Genomic DNA, 14,856 nt, shown 5'->3' with positions numbered 1-14,856 from the left:
AACATCTTTACAGTACTGGAGAAAAAAACCTTGAACCTAGGATTATTTACCTAATGAAAATTAAATATTTAAGAAAAAAAGAAGAAGAAGTAAGGACCTTTTCTGACATACAAGAGTTGAAAGAATTCATTATCAGCAGATGAGAAATGTAAAGGAAGTACTTCAAGTAGGAGAACGGTGATACCAGCTAGAAACCTGAATCTACACGAAGGAATGAAGAGTACGGAAAATGGTGACTACGAGGATAAATATAAAGACTTTTTTTTCTCATTACCTTAATCTCTTTAAAACATAATTAACTTTTTAAAGCAAAAATAACAATAATGGAAGCGCCCGGGTGGCTCAGTGAGTTAAGCCTCTGCCTATGGCTCAGATCATGATCCAAGGGTCCTAGGATCCAGCCCCACATTGGGCTCTCTGCTCAGCAGGGAGCCTGCTTCCCCCCTTCTCTCTGCCTGCCTCTCTGCCTACTTGTGATCTCTCTCTGTCAAATAAATTAAAAAGAAATCTTTTTTAAAAAATAGCAATAATGTATTGTAAGGTTTATAACCTATGGTGAAGTAAAGTGTATGATAACAGCACAAAAACCAAGAGGAGAAAAATGGAAATATACTGTTGCAAAGACTTATACTGTATGCGGAGTGGCTAATATTACTTGAAGGTAGACTGGTAAGTTAAGATGAAAGGAACCATCAGAATAATACAAGAAGGAGTTGCAGCTATTAAACCAAGAAAGGAGATAAAACGGAGTCATAAAACATATTCAGCCTTCCGGAGAATGAAAAGATAAGCCACAGACTGGGAGAAAATAATTGGAAGAGACACATATGATTAAGAGACTATTATCCAAAATATACAAAGAACTTTTAAAACTCACAAAAAAGGGACGCCTGGGTGGCTCAGTTGGTTAAGCTGCTGCCTTCGGCTCAGGTCATGATCCCGGCGTCCTGGGATCAGGTCCCACATCGGGCTCCTTGCTTGGCAGGGAGCCTGCTTCTCTTTCTCCCTCTGCCTCTGCCTGCCACTCTGTCTGCCTGTGCTTGCTCTCGCTTCTCTCTCTATGACAAATAAATAAATAAAATCTTTAAAAAAAAAACAAAAAAAAAAACCTCACAAAAAAATAAAAAAAAAAACAGGCCAAAGACCTTATCAGACACCTCACCAAAGAAGACTTGAGATGGCAAATAAGCACATGAAAAGATGCCCCACATCTTATGTCATCAGGGAAATGCAAATTAAAACAATGAGATACCCCTACATACCTATTATGGTAGCCAAAATCCAGAACACGACACCAAATGCCGGCAAGGATGTGGAACAGTAGGAACTCTCATTCATTGCTGGTGAGAATACAAGATGATACAACTACTTTGGAAGGCAATTTGGTAATTTCTTAAAAAACTAAATACACTCTTGACCATGTGATCCAAAAATCATGCTTCTTGGTATTTATCCAAATGAGTTAAAACTTAGGTTCACACAGAAACCTGCACACGGATGTTTACAGCAGCTTGGCGGCAATCAAGATGTCCTTCAGCAGGTGAATGGTTAAATAAACTGGCATATCCAGACAATGGAATATTATTTTACACTAAGAAGAAATGAGCCATAAAGCCATGAAAACACATGGAGGAAGCCTAAAGGTATATATATTTTTAAAAGATTTTATTCATTTATTTTAGAGAGAAGATGAGAAGGGGGAGGGTCAGAGGGAGAAGCAGACTCCTTACCGAACAGGGAGCCTGATGCAAGACTCCCTTCCAGAACTCCAGGATCAGGACCTGAGCCGAAGGCAGTTGCTTAACCAACTGAGCCACCCAGGCACCCCCTAAAGGTATATTATTAAATAAGTCAGTATGAAAAAGCAGAACATTCTGGAAAAGGCAAAACTATGGAGACAGTAAAAAGATCAGTGATTTCCAAGGGTTAAAGGAAAAGGAGGAATTAATATACAAAACACAGAGGACTTTTAGGGCAGTGAAACTACTCTGTATGATTCTGTAATGGTGAGTACAAGTCATACATTAGTCCAGAGCCATGGAATATACAACACTAGGGGTAAACCCTCATGTAAACTATGGACTTTGAATGACAATGATGTGTCAATGTAGGTTTATCATTTGTAACAAATGTACCAGTCTGATGGGGGATGTTTATAATGGAAAAGGCTATACAGATATGGGGCAGAGGCATATGAGAAATCTCTGTACCTTTTCCTCAGTTTTGCTATAAACTTAAAACTGCTCTAAAAAGTAAAGTCCCTTTTTAAAAAATAATCAAAAAGAGGGCAGAGAAAGAGGAAGAAGAAGAGAGAACAAAGTACAGATGAGACAAATAGAAAGCAGTTAGCAAGAAGATATATTTAAACTCAGCCATATCAATTATCATATTAAATGTGGTCTTTACAACTAATTACATTAAAAGATCGAGACTGTTAGATTAAATAAAGAGAACAATATGCTGCCTATAAGAATCCCACTTTAAAATACAGAAGTAGGGGCGCCTGGGTGGCTCAGTGGTTAAAGCCTCTGCCTTCAGCTCAGGTCATGATCCCAGGGTCCTGGGATTGAGCCCCGCATTGGGCTCTCTGCTCAGCAGGAAGCCTGCTTCCCTTCCTCTCTCTCTGCCTGCCTCTCAGCCTACTTGTGATCTCTGTCTGTCAAATGAATAAATAAAATGTAAAAAAAAAAATCTGCAAAAAAAAAAAAAAAGCATTGAGGGGCATCTGGGTGGCTCAGTGGGTTAAAGCCTCTGCCTTTAGCTCAGGTCATGATCTCAGGGTCCTGGGATCGAGCCCCGCTTCGGGCTCTCTGCTCAGTGGGGAGCCTGCTTCTTCTTTTCTCTCTCTCTCTCTCTCTGCCTGCTTTTCTGCCGACTTGTGATCTCTGTCTGTCATATAAATATATAAAATCTTTAAAAAAAAAATTGAAAAGGCTATAAAGCAGATTTCAGAGCAAACAATATTACTAGGGATAAAGAGGGCCATTTCATAATGATGAATACAATACAGTGTGTACAGTGTAATGAAGATAATGGCCCCAAATGTTCATGAAACTCTTTTTTAAAGATACTTATTTGAGGGGCGCCTGGGTGGCTCAGTGGGTTAAGCTGCTGCCTTCGGCTCAGGTCATGATCTCAGGGTCCTGGGATTGAGTCCCACGTCGGGCTCTCTGCCCAGCAGGGAGCTTGCTTCCCTTCCTCTCTCTCTGCCTGCCTCTCTGTCTATTTGTGATCTCTCTCTATCAAATAAATAAATAAATAAAAATCTTAAAAAAAAAAAAAAGATACTTATTTGACAGAGAGAGAGATCACAAGTAGAGAGGCAGGTGGAGAAAGAGGGAGAAGCAGGCTCCCCGCTCAGCAGAGAGCCCGATGTGGGGCTTGATCCCAAGACCCTGAGATCATGACCTGGGCCCAAGGCAGAGGCTTTAACCCACTGAGCTACCCAGGCACTCCTCATGAATCTTTTGAGAGAACTTTAAAATAAATGAAGAATAGAATTATTGTAAGAAGAAATAGACAAATTCACAATTTTTAAAAAAGATTTTATTTATTTATTTGACAGAGAGAGAGAGAGAGAGAGACCACAAGTAGGCTGAGAGGCAGGCAGAGAGAGGGGGAAGCAGACTCCCTGCAGAGCAGAGAGCCTGATGCGGGGCTCAATCCAGGACCCTGAGATCATGACCTGAGCTGAAGGCAGAGGCTTAAACCACTGAGCCACCCAGGTGCCCCACAAATTCACAATTATATTTGGAAATTTCAACATACTTCTATTAATAATTGATAAAGTAGACAGAAAATCAGTAAGTCTGTGGAAGTCCTAAGTAATACTATGAATTAACTTCACCTAACTTATATTCATAAAAAGTCCTGCCCAACCACAGCAGAATATTTTTCTCAAGTACAAAAGGGACATTTAACAAGGTAAACCATATTCTGAGCCATTAAATACATCTCAATAAACTTAAAAGAATTCAAGTCATATAAAGTATGTTTTTGACCACAGTTGGATTTAAGTAAAATCAGTGACAGAATGATATCTAGAAAATTTCAAATATCTGGAAATTAAATGACACACTTATAAATAACCCATGCACCAAACACAAAAGCAAAAGAGAAAGTAAAAAATAATTTAAATGGAAATGCAAATTATCAAAATCTGTGAGCTCTCTCTAAAGCAATACTTAGAGAGAAAAATGTCTATGTTAGAAAAGGAAAAGTTCCCAAATCAATGGTCTTAGCTTCCAACTTAAACTAGAACAAGAAGAGCAAATTACACACAAACAGAAGAAATTAAATAATAAAGTCAGAGTGGAAGTCAGTAAAATAGAAAACAGAAAAACAGTAGGGAAAAATCAATGAGGATTTCAAGGAGGTTTATTGAGAATATTAATAAAATTGACAAACATTTAACCAGACTAATCAGGATAAAAGAAGATACAAATTTCTTTTTTTTTTTTTTCATATCTTTTAAAAAATTAACATATAACCTATTATTTGCCCCAGGGGTACAGGTCTGTGTATCATCAGGCTTATACATTTCACAGCACTCACCATAGCACATAACCTCCCCAATGTCCATAACCCAGCCACCCTATCCCTAACTCCCCACCCCCCAGCAACCTCCAGTTTATTTCGTAAGATTAAGAGTCTCTTATGGTTTGTCTCCCTCCCGATCCCATTTTGTTTCATCTTTTCCTTTCCTACCCAACACAACCCCTTGCCCTATCTCTCAAATTCCTCATATCAGAGAGATCATATGATAACTGTCTTTCTCTGATTGACTTATTTTGCTCAGCATAATACCATCTAGTTCCGGATTAGCTGTAATAGCAGCTGGGGTGGGGGGGCATCCCTGAAATACAAGAGTACATACTATTGGATTGCATTTATATAAAATTCTTCAGTGCGCCTGGGTGGCTCAGTCACTGTCTGGCTTTGGCTCAGGTCATGATCCCAGTGTCCTGGGATCGAGCCCCATATCAGGCTCTCTGCTCAGTGGGGAGACTGCTTCTCCCTCTCCGGCTCCCCTGTGTTTGTGTTCCCTCTCTTGCTATCCCTCTCTGTCATAAACAAATCTAAAAATAAAATTTTTTTTTTAGAATGCTAACTAATCTTTACCTACAGATTAGTGGTTGCTTAAAGATAGGAGATATAAGAGTTCAAGGGAATGATTATGAAGGTCAGAGGATACTTTTGAGGATAATGGATGTATTCATTACCTTGATTGGGATGATCAAAAAGTATGTATATATGCCCAAATATGTATGTATGCCCAAACTTACCTAATTGTACATTTAATAAAATGCAGCTTACCATAACTGTGTAAGTTATATTCCAATAAAGTTGCTATACAAAATTACAGATACTGTTTCTGACAAAAAAATAGGCCCTTTTGCACTTCTACTACTTCTCTCTCTCTTCTACTTTAGTTTGCCTGATTTGGATGGGGGTGTTTAGGTGCCTAGGATCACAGCCAAGGATCACAGCATCTCATCAACTGCTTTGTAGTTAGAAAGGCTAGAGGATGGGAGTGAAATCCCTATGAATGCTCCTTTTACCACAACTTTTCTGTACCTTCTAGGAAGCCTGTTCCTCGGAATGCATCTGCCATTCCCTTCAGCTAGTTCACTGCAAGTACTCTCGCTGATTTCACTCCAACTTGGAAAGTTGATGCCCACAAAGTTGAACAAACTAATTTCCACAAACTTAATGGTTTAAAAACACCAAAATTTATTATCTCACGGTTCTGGAGTCCAGAAGTCTGAAATAGGTGCACATGGGTGGCTTAGTTGGTTAGGCTTTGGAGTCTTTTGATTTCACCTCAGGTCTTGATCTCAAGTCCAGCATGGAGCCTATTTAAAAAAAAGAAGAAGAAGAAGAAGAAGAAGTCGTCTCAAATCAAGGTTTTAGGAAACCATGCTCCCTTGGAATCCTTCCATTCCCCTACCAGCTTCTGTTGGCTCTCAGTGCTCCTTGCCTTGTATCTACAATACTCCAGTCTCTGCCTCCATCTTCAACACAGGGCCTTTTTCCTGTGTCTCTCAAATTTCCCTCTGCCTCTTTTATAAGACCTGTCATTGGATTTTTGGCCTACTCTTAATCCATCATGATCTTGAGATCGTTAATTACTTTTAAAAAGACCTTTTTTCCAAATAAGGTCATATTTACAGGTTCTGGGGGTCAAGACTTGGACATACTTTTTTAGGAGCCACTGTTCCATTCACTACAGCCATCCACTCCTTCAGATTTCTAGGGATAAGCATGTGCCATTATCATAGGACCAAAGATATATGGGTAGGATCTAGAAGTGTTTCATCCTGTGAAGACCTTTTGCTTGGGCCTCTCTGATATCCCAGTGAGATCTCAAAAGGAAATTATCTGACCTCTTTTACCCCCATTCTGTTACCATAGTGATGGTTCATAGCCTCAGGGCCATTCATAGCCCAATTAATTTGGCAGATGGCTAGTGAAGTCAAGATCTTACCCAGTACTAGGTCTTGGAAGGAAGTAATATTCATTGAATTCTTAATCTGTGTCAAGATTTCCACTTTAATATCAAAAAGATCCTACAAAATAGGTTGTAGTTTTCCCATTTTATAGATGAAGAAACTGGTTAGAGAACTTTCCTAATTTGCTTGGGATGACATAGCAAATGTCAAGGCTAGGCTTTGCACTGAGGTCTCCTAGTTTCAAAGCCTAGTAACGTTGTTACCGTATAGGACTGGTACTGGAATGTTCCACACCATATAGCCCAGGGAAGATGAGTGATCAGAGGCACTCGTGAGCAGATCCTCTGCTTCTGCACTCAAGATCATTACGGTTTTCCTTCTGGTGATGTCCTTTTAGTGATAAATAACTTGTTAGTGGCACAAGAGTGGCACCCAGTGGCTTTAGCTAAAAACTGCAAGATCAATGATGATAGGTCAAATTCTTTTACCTCTGGACCAGTCCCTCAGTTTCCACTTTTAAACAGATAAAGTAGAAAAGCTGAGCTCTTCAATAATATAGACTAAGACAATCTGACTATTACATAGTTTACAGAGAAGTAGAAGAAATGAGAGAATATGTGTTTAGAGTTTTATAGAATATATTTAAGAGAAGCCCATGCCAGAGTGGAGATTTATAAGCTGGGTGTTGGAACATACGACAGTGGGCCATGAAGGAACAAGGTAGTTCTCCAGGGCTAGTATCACAGATGTGTGTAGCAGCTGAGAACATAAGTCCCTAAAAAATAAGAACAGTAACAGGGAAGTAGTTGTTAGGATAGTTATTGTCTTCCAGGAGGGCGGTGGGGTAAGACCAGAATCAAATGTCTTGGTGTTAAATCCAAGGAGGTATATCCCAGAGATCCGGCTGTCTCATTTGGGGGAACTGACGATGAATGAAGAGTGTGCAAGATTCCTCTAAGGCTGAAGGCTATATATTGAGAGTGGGTATTTCCTTGGTGATACTTGTTTTAGGATAGGAGAAAGGTTTTGTCTATTACATGAGATTTTCCAGACAACAATGAAATAAAAGAATAAACTTTCTCTCAAAGAATTTCTTAAAAATGGAAATTGTTTTAGTGCTGTTTCTTTTTTCACACCATCGGAGCCATCTTTACCCTTCTGTGTTCCTTGGAAAGTACTTAGAAGTTTTAGTAAATAATACATGATGAGTATTTTTTTTTATTGAGTTACAATTCACATACCATAAAATCTACCATTTTAAAAAATATATTCACTGTGTTGTGCAACAGTCACCACTAAATTCTACAATATCCCCATCATGCCAAAAAGAAACCCTGTACCTATTTGTAGTCAGTCCCAATTTCCCCTCCTCCCAACCTCTGGCAACCATTAGTCTACCGTCTGTCTCCATTGATGTGCCTACTCTGGATATTTCATGTAAATGGATCACATAATAAGTAGCCTTTTGTGTCTGGCTTCTTTCACTAAGCATAATGTTTTTAAGATTCATCCATGTTTTAACATGTGATAGTGTTTCCTTTTTATGGTTGAATAATATCCTTTTGTATGGATATACCACATTTTCTGTCCATCAGTTGATGAGTATTTGTGTTATTTGCACTTTGGGTGATTATGTATAACCCTGGAACATTTACAGGTGGACATATGTTTGCAATACTCTTGGTTATATATCTCGTAGTAGAATTGCTGGGTTGTAGATAACCCTATGTTTAACTTTTTTTCTTTTTTAAAGATTTTTTTTTTTTTTTAAGATTTTAAGTAATCTCTGCACCCAACGTGGGGCTCAAACTCACAACCCTGAGATTAAGAGTCACATGCTTTTCCGACTGAGCCAGCCAGGCGCCCCACTATGTTTAACTTTTTGATGAACTTTCATACTATTTTCCAAACTGGCCATTTTACTTTCCCACCAGCAGTGTGTAACGGGTCCAGCTTTTCCACATCCTCCTGGTGCTGCCTGTTACTACTGTTGTTATTACTACCATCCTGCTGGGTGTAAAGTATCTCATAGTGGTTTTGATTTGCATTTCTCTAATGAATAATGATGTTGAGGATCTTTTCATGGGTTTGTTGGCCATTTGTACCCCTTTTTTGAGAAGGGTCTCCAAATCTATCAAACTCATTTTTTAAAAAGATTTTATTTATTTATTTGTCAGGGAGATAGAGCACAGGCAGGCAGAGTGGCAGGCAAAGGGAGAAGCAAGCTCCCCACGGAGCAAGGAGCCTGATGTGGGACTCGATCCCAGGACTCTGGGATCATGACCTGAGCCGAAGGCAGTCACTCAACCGACTGAGCCACCCAGGCATCCCTATCAAACTCATTTTTTAAAAAAAATATTTACTTATTTGGGGCACCTGGGTGGCTCAGTGGGTTAAAGCCTCTGCCTTCGGTTCAGGTCATGATCCCAGGGTCCTGGGATTGATCCCCGCATGGGGCTCTCTGCTCAGTGGGGAGCCTGCTTCCTCCTCTCTCTGACTCCCTCTCTGCCTACTTGTAATCTCTGTCAAATAAATAAAATTTTTTAAAAAATATTTACTTATTTGACACCAGGAGAGAGAGAAAGCACACAAGTAGACAAGAGTGGCAGGCAGAGGGAGAGGCTCTCCCTTGAGCACAGAGCCTCATGCAAGGTGGGGTTTGCTTCCAGGACCCTGGGACCATGAACTGAGCCGAAGGCATATGCTTAACCAACTGAGCCACCCAAGTGCCCCAAACCCATTTTTAATTGGGCTGTTATTTTATTGTTGAATTATAAGAGTTCTTTATTCTGGATACAACACCCTTATCAGATGTGAATTGTGAATATTTTCTTCCATCTTGTGAGTTGAGTTTTCACTTCATAGCACCCTTTGAAGCCCAAAGTTTTTAATTTTTAAAGACAGGAAGTCTCTTTTTATGTACTTGTATTCTTGAAAGACAAGAAGCTAGGAGAGTTGGGCTGATCTTAGAACTTTTCTCTGTCCAAATCGAACCAAGTGTGGCAGGGCTCTGAAAGGCTACAGAGGACCACAGAATGTGCCCTGTGGCTTTCCAGGTTTGACCCCAGTCAGTTGCATGTTGAGCACTTACCTGTGCAAGGTACACTGTGCTGGCTGTAAAGGGACACAGGCACAATGAGCCTTACCGTTCAAGGAATTTAAAGTGTGGAAATGGGGCACCGGGTGGCTCAGTTAGTTAAGCGTTTGACTCTTGATTCTGGCTCAGGTCATGATCTCAGGGTCGTGAGACTGAACCCTGTTTCGGGCTCGCTCTCTCACTCTACACCTCCCCCACTTGTGTGCACTCTCTACATACCTAAATAAATAAACAAAATCTTAAAATAATGTGGAAAACACACACACAAAAATGATAAAACAAGGGCAGGCAGTGCATCTTCAGAGCCCAAGGAGTGGGACAGACGGTGAGTGCGTGTCTGGAATTCAGAGAAGGAAGGGAATGCCCAGGGTGCCTGGAATGAGCTGCAAAGGCTCAGACTCTAGAAGGAAGCCTTCATTGGAGCTGGGGAGGGGGACTCACAGGAGCCAGGCAGAAGGAAGAGGGAGTTCCAGGTGAGGGAAGACAGCCCTGGGAGGTGGTCAAAGCCACCAGGCCGACTCACCTCATTGGAGCTTTTTCAAGTTCCTGTAAAACTCACTTAGTACTTCTGATTTTTAAAGCAGCTGCTCCCAGAGGAAAATGCGGAGGAGAACACAGAGGACGCACAGGAGAACAGCCTGGAGCTCCTTGCAGGTACGGTCTCAGCTTTTCAGGTGAGCCCAGGACCAAAGCTCAGGAGTAAAAAATGTTCACTTGAAGCTTTCAAACTGCATCTTCCACCACAGCAAAACCCTGGGATTTGGCTGACTCCCACCGGCCACGAGCGGGGTTCTGGGGCAGCGGCGGGGGGGGGGGATTCCCTCCCCGAAGCTGGAATGACAGAACTAGAAACTCCTCATGAAGTTTGTGCAGTTAAAGATAGTTGCACATGGAGGGCTGGGGCCCTGAATCCAGTTCATTCCTTGTGTCTTTTCTCTGTCATTAGTGCTGATAAGCTCTCCCTGGTTTGGTTACTTCTCTGTTTGGGGCTCTGGAGATCACTTGGGCGTGTGGAATACCACCTCAGCGCTGATGTATCCTATGGGGGTAGTTGTATGTGACATGATTGTACTGGTCTTCCCCCCTCTTCCTCCAACACTCACACAGCCTTCAGATCCAGCAGTGACAGAGGGATGTGTGTACGGCTGAAAATCACCACAGCCACTGGCATCTGATAGTGCAGGTGCCAGACACTAGTCTGAGGTTTTAATTTTTTTTTTTAAGATTTTATTTATTTGACAGAGATCACAAGTAGGCAGAGAGGCAGGCAGAGAGAGGAGGAAACAGGCCCCCCACTGAGCAGAGAGCCCAATGCAGGCTTGATCCCACGACCCTGAGATCATGACCTGAGCCGAAGGCAGAGGCTTTAACCCACTGAGCCACCCAGGCACCCCCTGAGTTTTTAATTTTTTTTTTTAAAGATTTATTTTGCGGGGGAGAAGGGGCAGCAGGCATGGGGACAGGGGGGGAGAGGGACAGAGGAAGAGAATCTCAAGCAGACTCCATGCTGAGTGCAGAGCCCGATGCAGCTCGATCTCACAACCCTGAGATCATGACCTGAGCCCAGATCAAGAGTCAGATGCTCTATTGGCTGAGCCACCCAGGCACTGCGACTCTTAAAAGCTTTTAAAATGCATAAATGCTCTTCATTCTCAAAACAATCCTATGAGATAGTGTTACTATTCTCATTTTACAGATATGTCAGTAAGATGGTCACACAGGGTAGTAAATGGGAGAGCCAGAATTTAAACCCAGGTAGCCTGGGTCCAGTCTGTCTCTGAGAGCCAATCCCAGCAGGGATGCACTGTCATAACAGCACCTCGGCTTGAGGGAATTTGGGGACTGACTGTAGTACCTATACTTTGTTGGTAAAATTCCTCTTTCCAGGGTCACAACTACAACATGCTGCGTGTTGTCCAGACTTAGGCCTAAGAGGTGCTCCTGAGTCTGTCAGTTGAACCTTGTTTTAAATGCGGTGGGGGCTGTTGCTACTGAAAAGAACGCTGCAGTGAAGGCTTGTGTAAAGCAACTTATCTATTCATATAAATTCAGATTTGGAGACTTAAAAGAATGGATACAACTCAGTACATATGCAGTGAAGAGTAGTAAAAAAGGAACTCTTTTTTAGAAGGAAAAATTAACATTTTATCCAGCACTTTCTGTGGATCCAGGGGGATACCAGACTTTCCCACAGTGGCCACTGGGAGCCTGGTCTCCTCCAGCAGGGGCAGCGCCGGTCCCGTTTCCCAAGAGACAGTCCAGACTCAGAGGTTGCTCTGGGGGTGGATAATCTGAATGTCAGGCTATGCTTTCTCCACTGTGCAATATAAGCCTTAAAATCTAGGTATTTATAAATCTGGTGGAGCCTGGAAGACTGGGTGAGCTGCTCTGCTTTACACAGCTGCAGTCTAGTCACCATCAGTCCTGTGTCCCACACGGGCAGTTCTGCTAAAGAAGATCAGTGAAAGTTGGTTGACGCCACCATACATCCACGATCTATTCACTGGGTAGCCTTCAGCTAGCAGTCCTTTATGTTGTCTTCTGGCCTTCTCGTCGCTGGCTATTTGATTCTTTAAAATACCTACCCAGCCTCTGCCTCCTGACTTAGCCTCCTACTTCACACTTAGTGCCCAAACTAGATCAGAACGGGGACCCATCTCTGCCAGGCTCAGGGGTGGCCTCAGCCCTACTGCTCTCTCAGGACCTTCTTGCATCAGCTACCACTTCTGCACCTTTCGTCTTTCTACTGTTCTCTCCCCTCAGCAGGGCAATCTCTCACTACTTACAAGGAAATTTCCCATGATCTTGAACTTCTTTCTCCCCATCACATCACAGCCAGGGTTCTCAAAAAAGCAAGCTGTACCCTCTCCCTTTTTTCCTCCCATTCGCTCATTCTAACCCAGGGCATTTGCTTTCTCTGTGGCCTCTGCACTGCAAGGTCTTGTTTGGGAAGACTTCATAAGTACCAAATCATACATTTATCTTTACCGTGCTTGAACTATTTACAGAATTCCGCGCTATTAGACGGTGACTCACTTCATTTTCCCCTCTGATCTTTCTCTTCAACCAGCCTCCTTTGGCCACTCCCTTAAAAGTGCCTGTATAGCACTCCTTCCCTAGCTGCTTTCTTCCATCTCAGGCATCGAACCTTGCTTCTGGGCTCAGGACTTACCAGTTGGCATGACAAGCCCAGGCCTTTCTTGAGTGCCAGATGGAAGATTTATCTGCTAACTAGACAGCTCCATGTGGCGGTCCCATGGTCCTACCTCCGTCAGGATCTTTTGTGTTTTTAAGATTTTATTTATTTATTTGAGAGACAGTAAGAGAGAGCACAACCAGGGGGTAGGGGCAGAGGGAGAAGCAGACTCCCAACCAAGCAGAAGTCCGATGTGGGACTAGATCCCAGAACCCTGGGATCATGACGGGAGCCAAAGGCAGACACTCAACCCACTGAGCCACTAGGCGCCCCTCTCTGGGAAGATTAATAGCACCACAACCCATCCAGTTTTTCACATCTGAAATGAGATTCATTCACTAGCCGCTCATTCTCATGTATCACACCTAGTCTCACAACAAAGCCTGTTGATCTGATTTGGCCTCATAAATATACTTCTTAACCTGGTGGTGCCTCCATCCATTCCTACTCCCTTCACTCTCTGGGGCTCTTGAGGTTTTCATGTGGTTGGTTTTTTGTTGGTGGTGGGTTTTTTTTTTTTTGAGAGAGAAAGCGAGAGAGTGTGTGCCTGCAAGCACAGGGGTAGGGGAGAGGGAGAGTCTTAAGCAGACTCCATGCTGAGCACAGAACCCCACGTGAGGCTCGATCTCCTAACCCTGAGATCACAACCTGAGCTGAAACCAAGAGTGGGATGCTTAACCTATTGCACTACCAAGGTGTCCCAAGGTCTTCCTATTTCTAATTTGATTTTAAGCCACACTTTTGACAGGAAAATCTAAAATACAAAATTAACAATACATCTCCAGTGCTTATTTCAGTTCTTCACTGCCTACTTTCTACAGGTAAAAATCCATTTTTTAGTCTTCTCTGATTTCTACTAACCCTTTCAGATCCATCTCCTAGGGACCGCCCCCCCCCCCGCCCACTTGGATACTAATTAATGTTTTGGGTATTTGCATCTTTCCACCTGGAATTCCTTTCCTTTCCCTTGTTGGGGAAATACTGGTTCCCCATATTTCTCCCATCCAAGTACTAACCAGGCCCGACCCTGCTTAGCTTCCGAGATCAGACGAGATCGGGCGCGTTCAGGGTGGTATGGCCGTAGACGGTTCCCCATATTTCTATTCGTCCTTTAAAACCCAGCTCAGACAGCTCAGGGAAACCTTTCTTCACCTCTAGGGATGGTTAGCAACTTCTTTTTCTGTTCTATCCATGGGCTTTGGACACACTTCTGCATCCCTCCTAGCATTTGTGAGCGTCACGCAGCATCGGCTCATTGAGCTAGAAGGAACTATGGGTAAAAACTCACTGTGAATTTGCACAAGTCCGTCAGTTAATACAGGGAGAGTGCCAATGGGCACTGCTCAACGTACTGTGAGCTGTGAAGGGAGAGGTGAGGCTGGCTTTCAGGCAGGGGATCACAGCTCGGCAGGGAGGCAGGAGCTGGACAGTGCAAACTCCACCAGAAATCTGTGTGCAGTGGAGCCCCAAGCGAGACTGAAACAATTCTGCTGCCTCAGCCCAAACCTGACTGAAAAGAATTTGAGGTGGGAGGGCTAAGAAAGATGGCACCAGTTCCTTCCTTTCTGCTGCCCCAAGGGTCTTTCTAGCACAGGGCCGTGGGCACAAGTAAGTGGACTTGTCTTCGCCTAGGGACCAGCGGGCAAGTGGAAAACAAGAGGCTCCAGCAGGGCCTGGAGGAGACACGGGCCTTCCTCTCTGCCAGGGGCCCGAGCCAGTCAGAGGCCGCCGCGTGCCGCACGAAGCCCACAGCGGCCTCCCTGACGTCTAGCGGGAGCAGGGCGAGCCCCGGGGGCGACCTGGAGGTAACCGGCGAGGGTCGCGCAGGGGACGGCTCAGCGGGAGGCGGGGACGGCTCAGCGGGAGGCGGAGACGGCCGCTGTCGGTGGGTCCTCACCCTGGGCTCCCTTTCCTCCCGCAGGACTCGCTCTGGCAGCGGGAGGTCTCCAATCTGTCTGAGTGGCTGAATCCCGGCCCTGAGCCCTAAGCTGGGTGCCTCCCCCCGCCCAACTCCCCTGCACTTCCACGCCTACCCGCCAGCTGTTAGCCGCCGCGTGCTGTCTGTTGTTCAATAAACCTGCTCTGCGCGCGCCGCCTCTGCTTCCGTGTTG

The 14,856-nt window shown here is 43.6% G+C and overlaps 1 protein-coding gene across 1 annotated transcript in view; it reads left to right on the top strand.

Moving 5' to 3' along the window:
• Positions 1-14,835, top strand: part of TOP6BL (TOP6B like initiator of meiotic double strand breaks) — a 46,853-nt gene extending 32,018 nt beyond the window's left edge. Inside the window, exons 11-13 of the mRNA XM_059386940.1 lie at positions 10,131-10,203; positions 14,378-14,550; positions 14,667-14,835. Of these exons, the coding sequence (XP_059242923.1) occupies positions 10,131-10,203; positions 14,378-14,550; positions 14,667-14,732 (312 nt within the window). The 3' untranslated portion in view covers positions 14,733-14,835. The remainder of the gene's footprint in view (positions 1-10,130; positions 10,204-14,377; positions 14,551-14,666) is intronic.
• The last annotated feature ends 21 nt before the right edge of the window (positions 14,836-14,856 follow it).

Source organism: Mustela nigripes, chromosome 1 (assembly GCF_022355385.1).
Source record: "Mustela nigripes isolate SB6536 chromosome 1, MUSNIG.SB6536, whole genome shotgun sequence".
NCBI classification, from domain to species: Eukaryota; Metazoa; Chordata; class Mammalia; order Carnivora; family Mustelidae; genus Mustela; species Mustela nigripes.
Note: the sequence above shows the minus strand (reverse complement) of the source record. Positions and strands in the feature narration are given on the sequence as shown.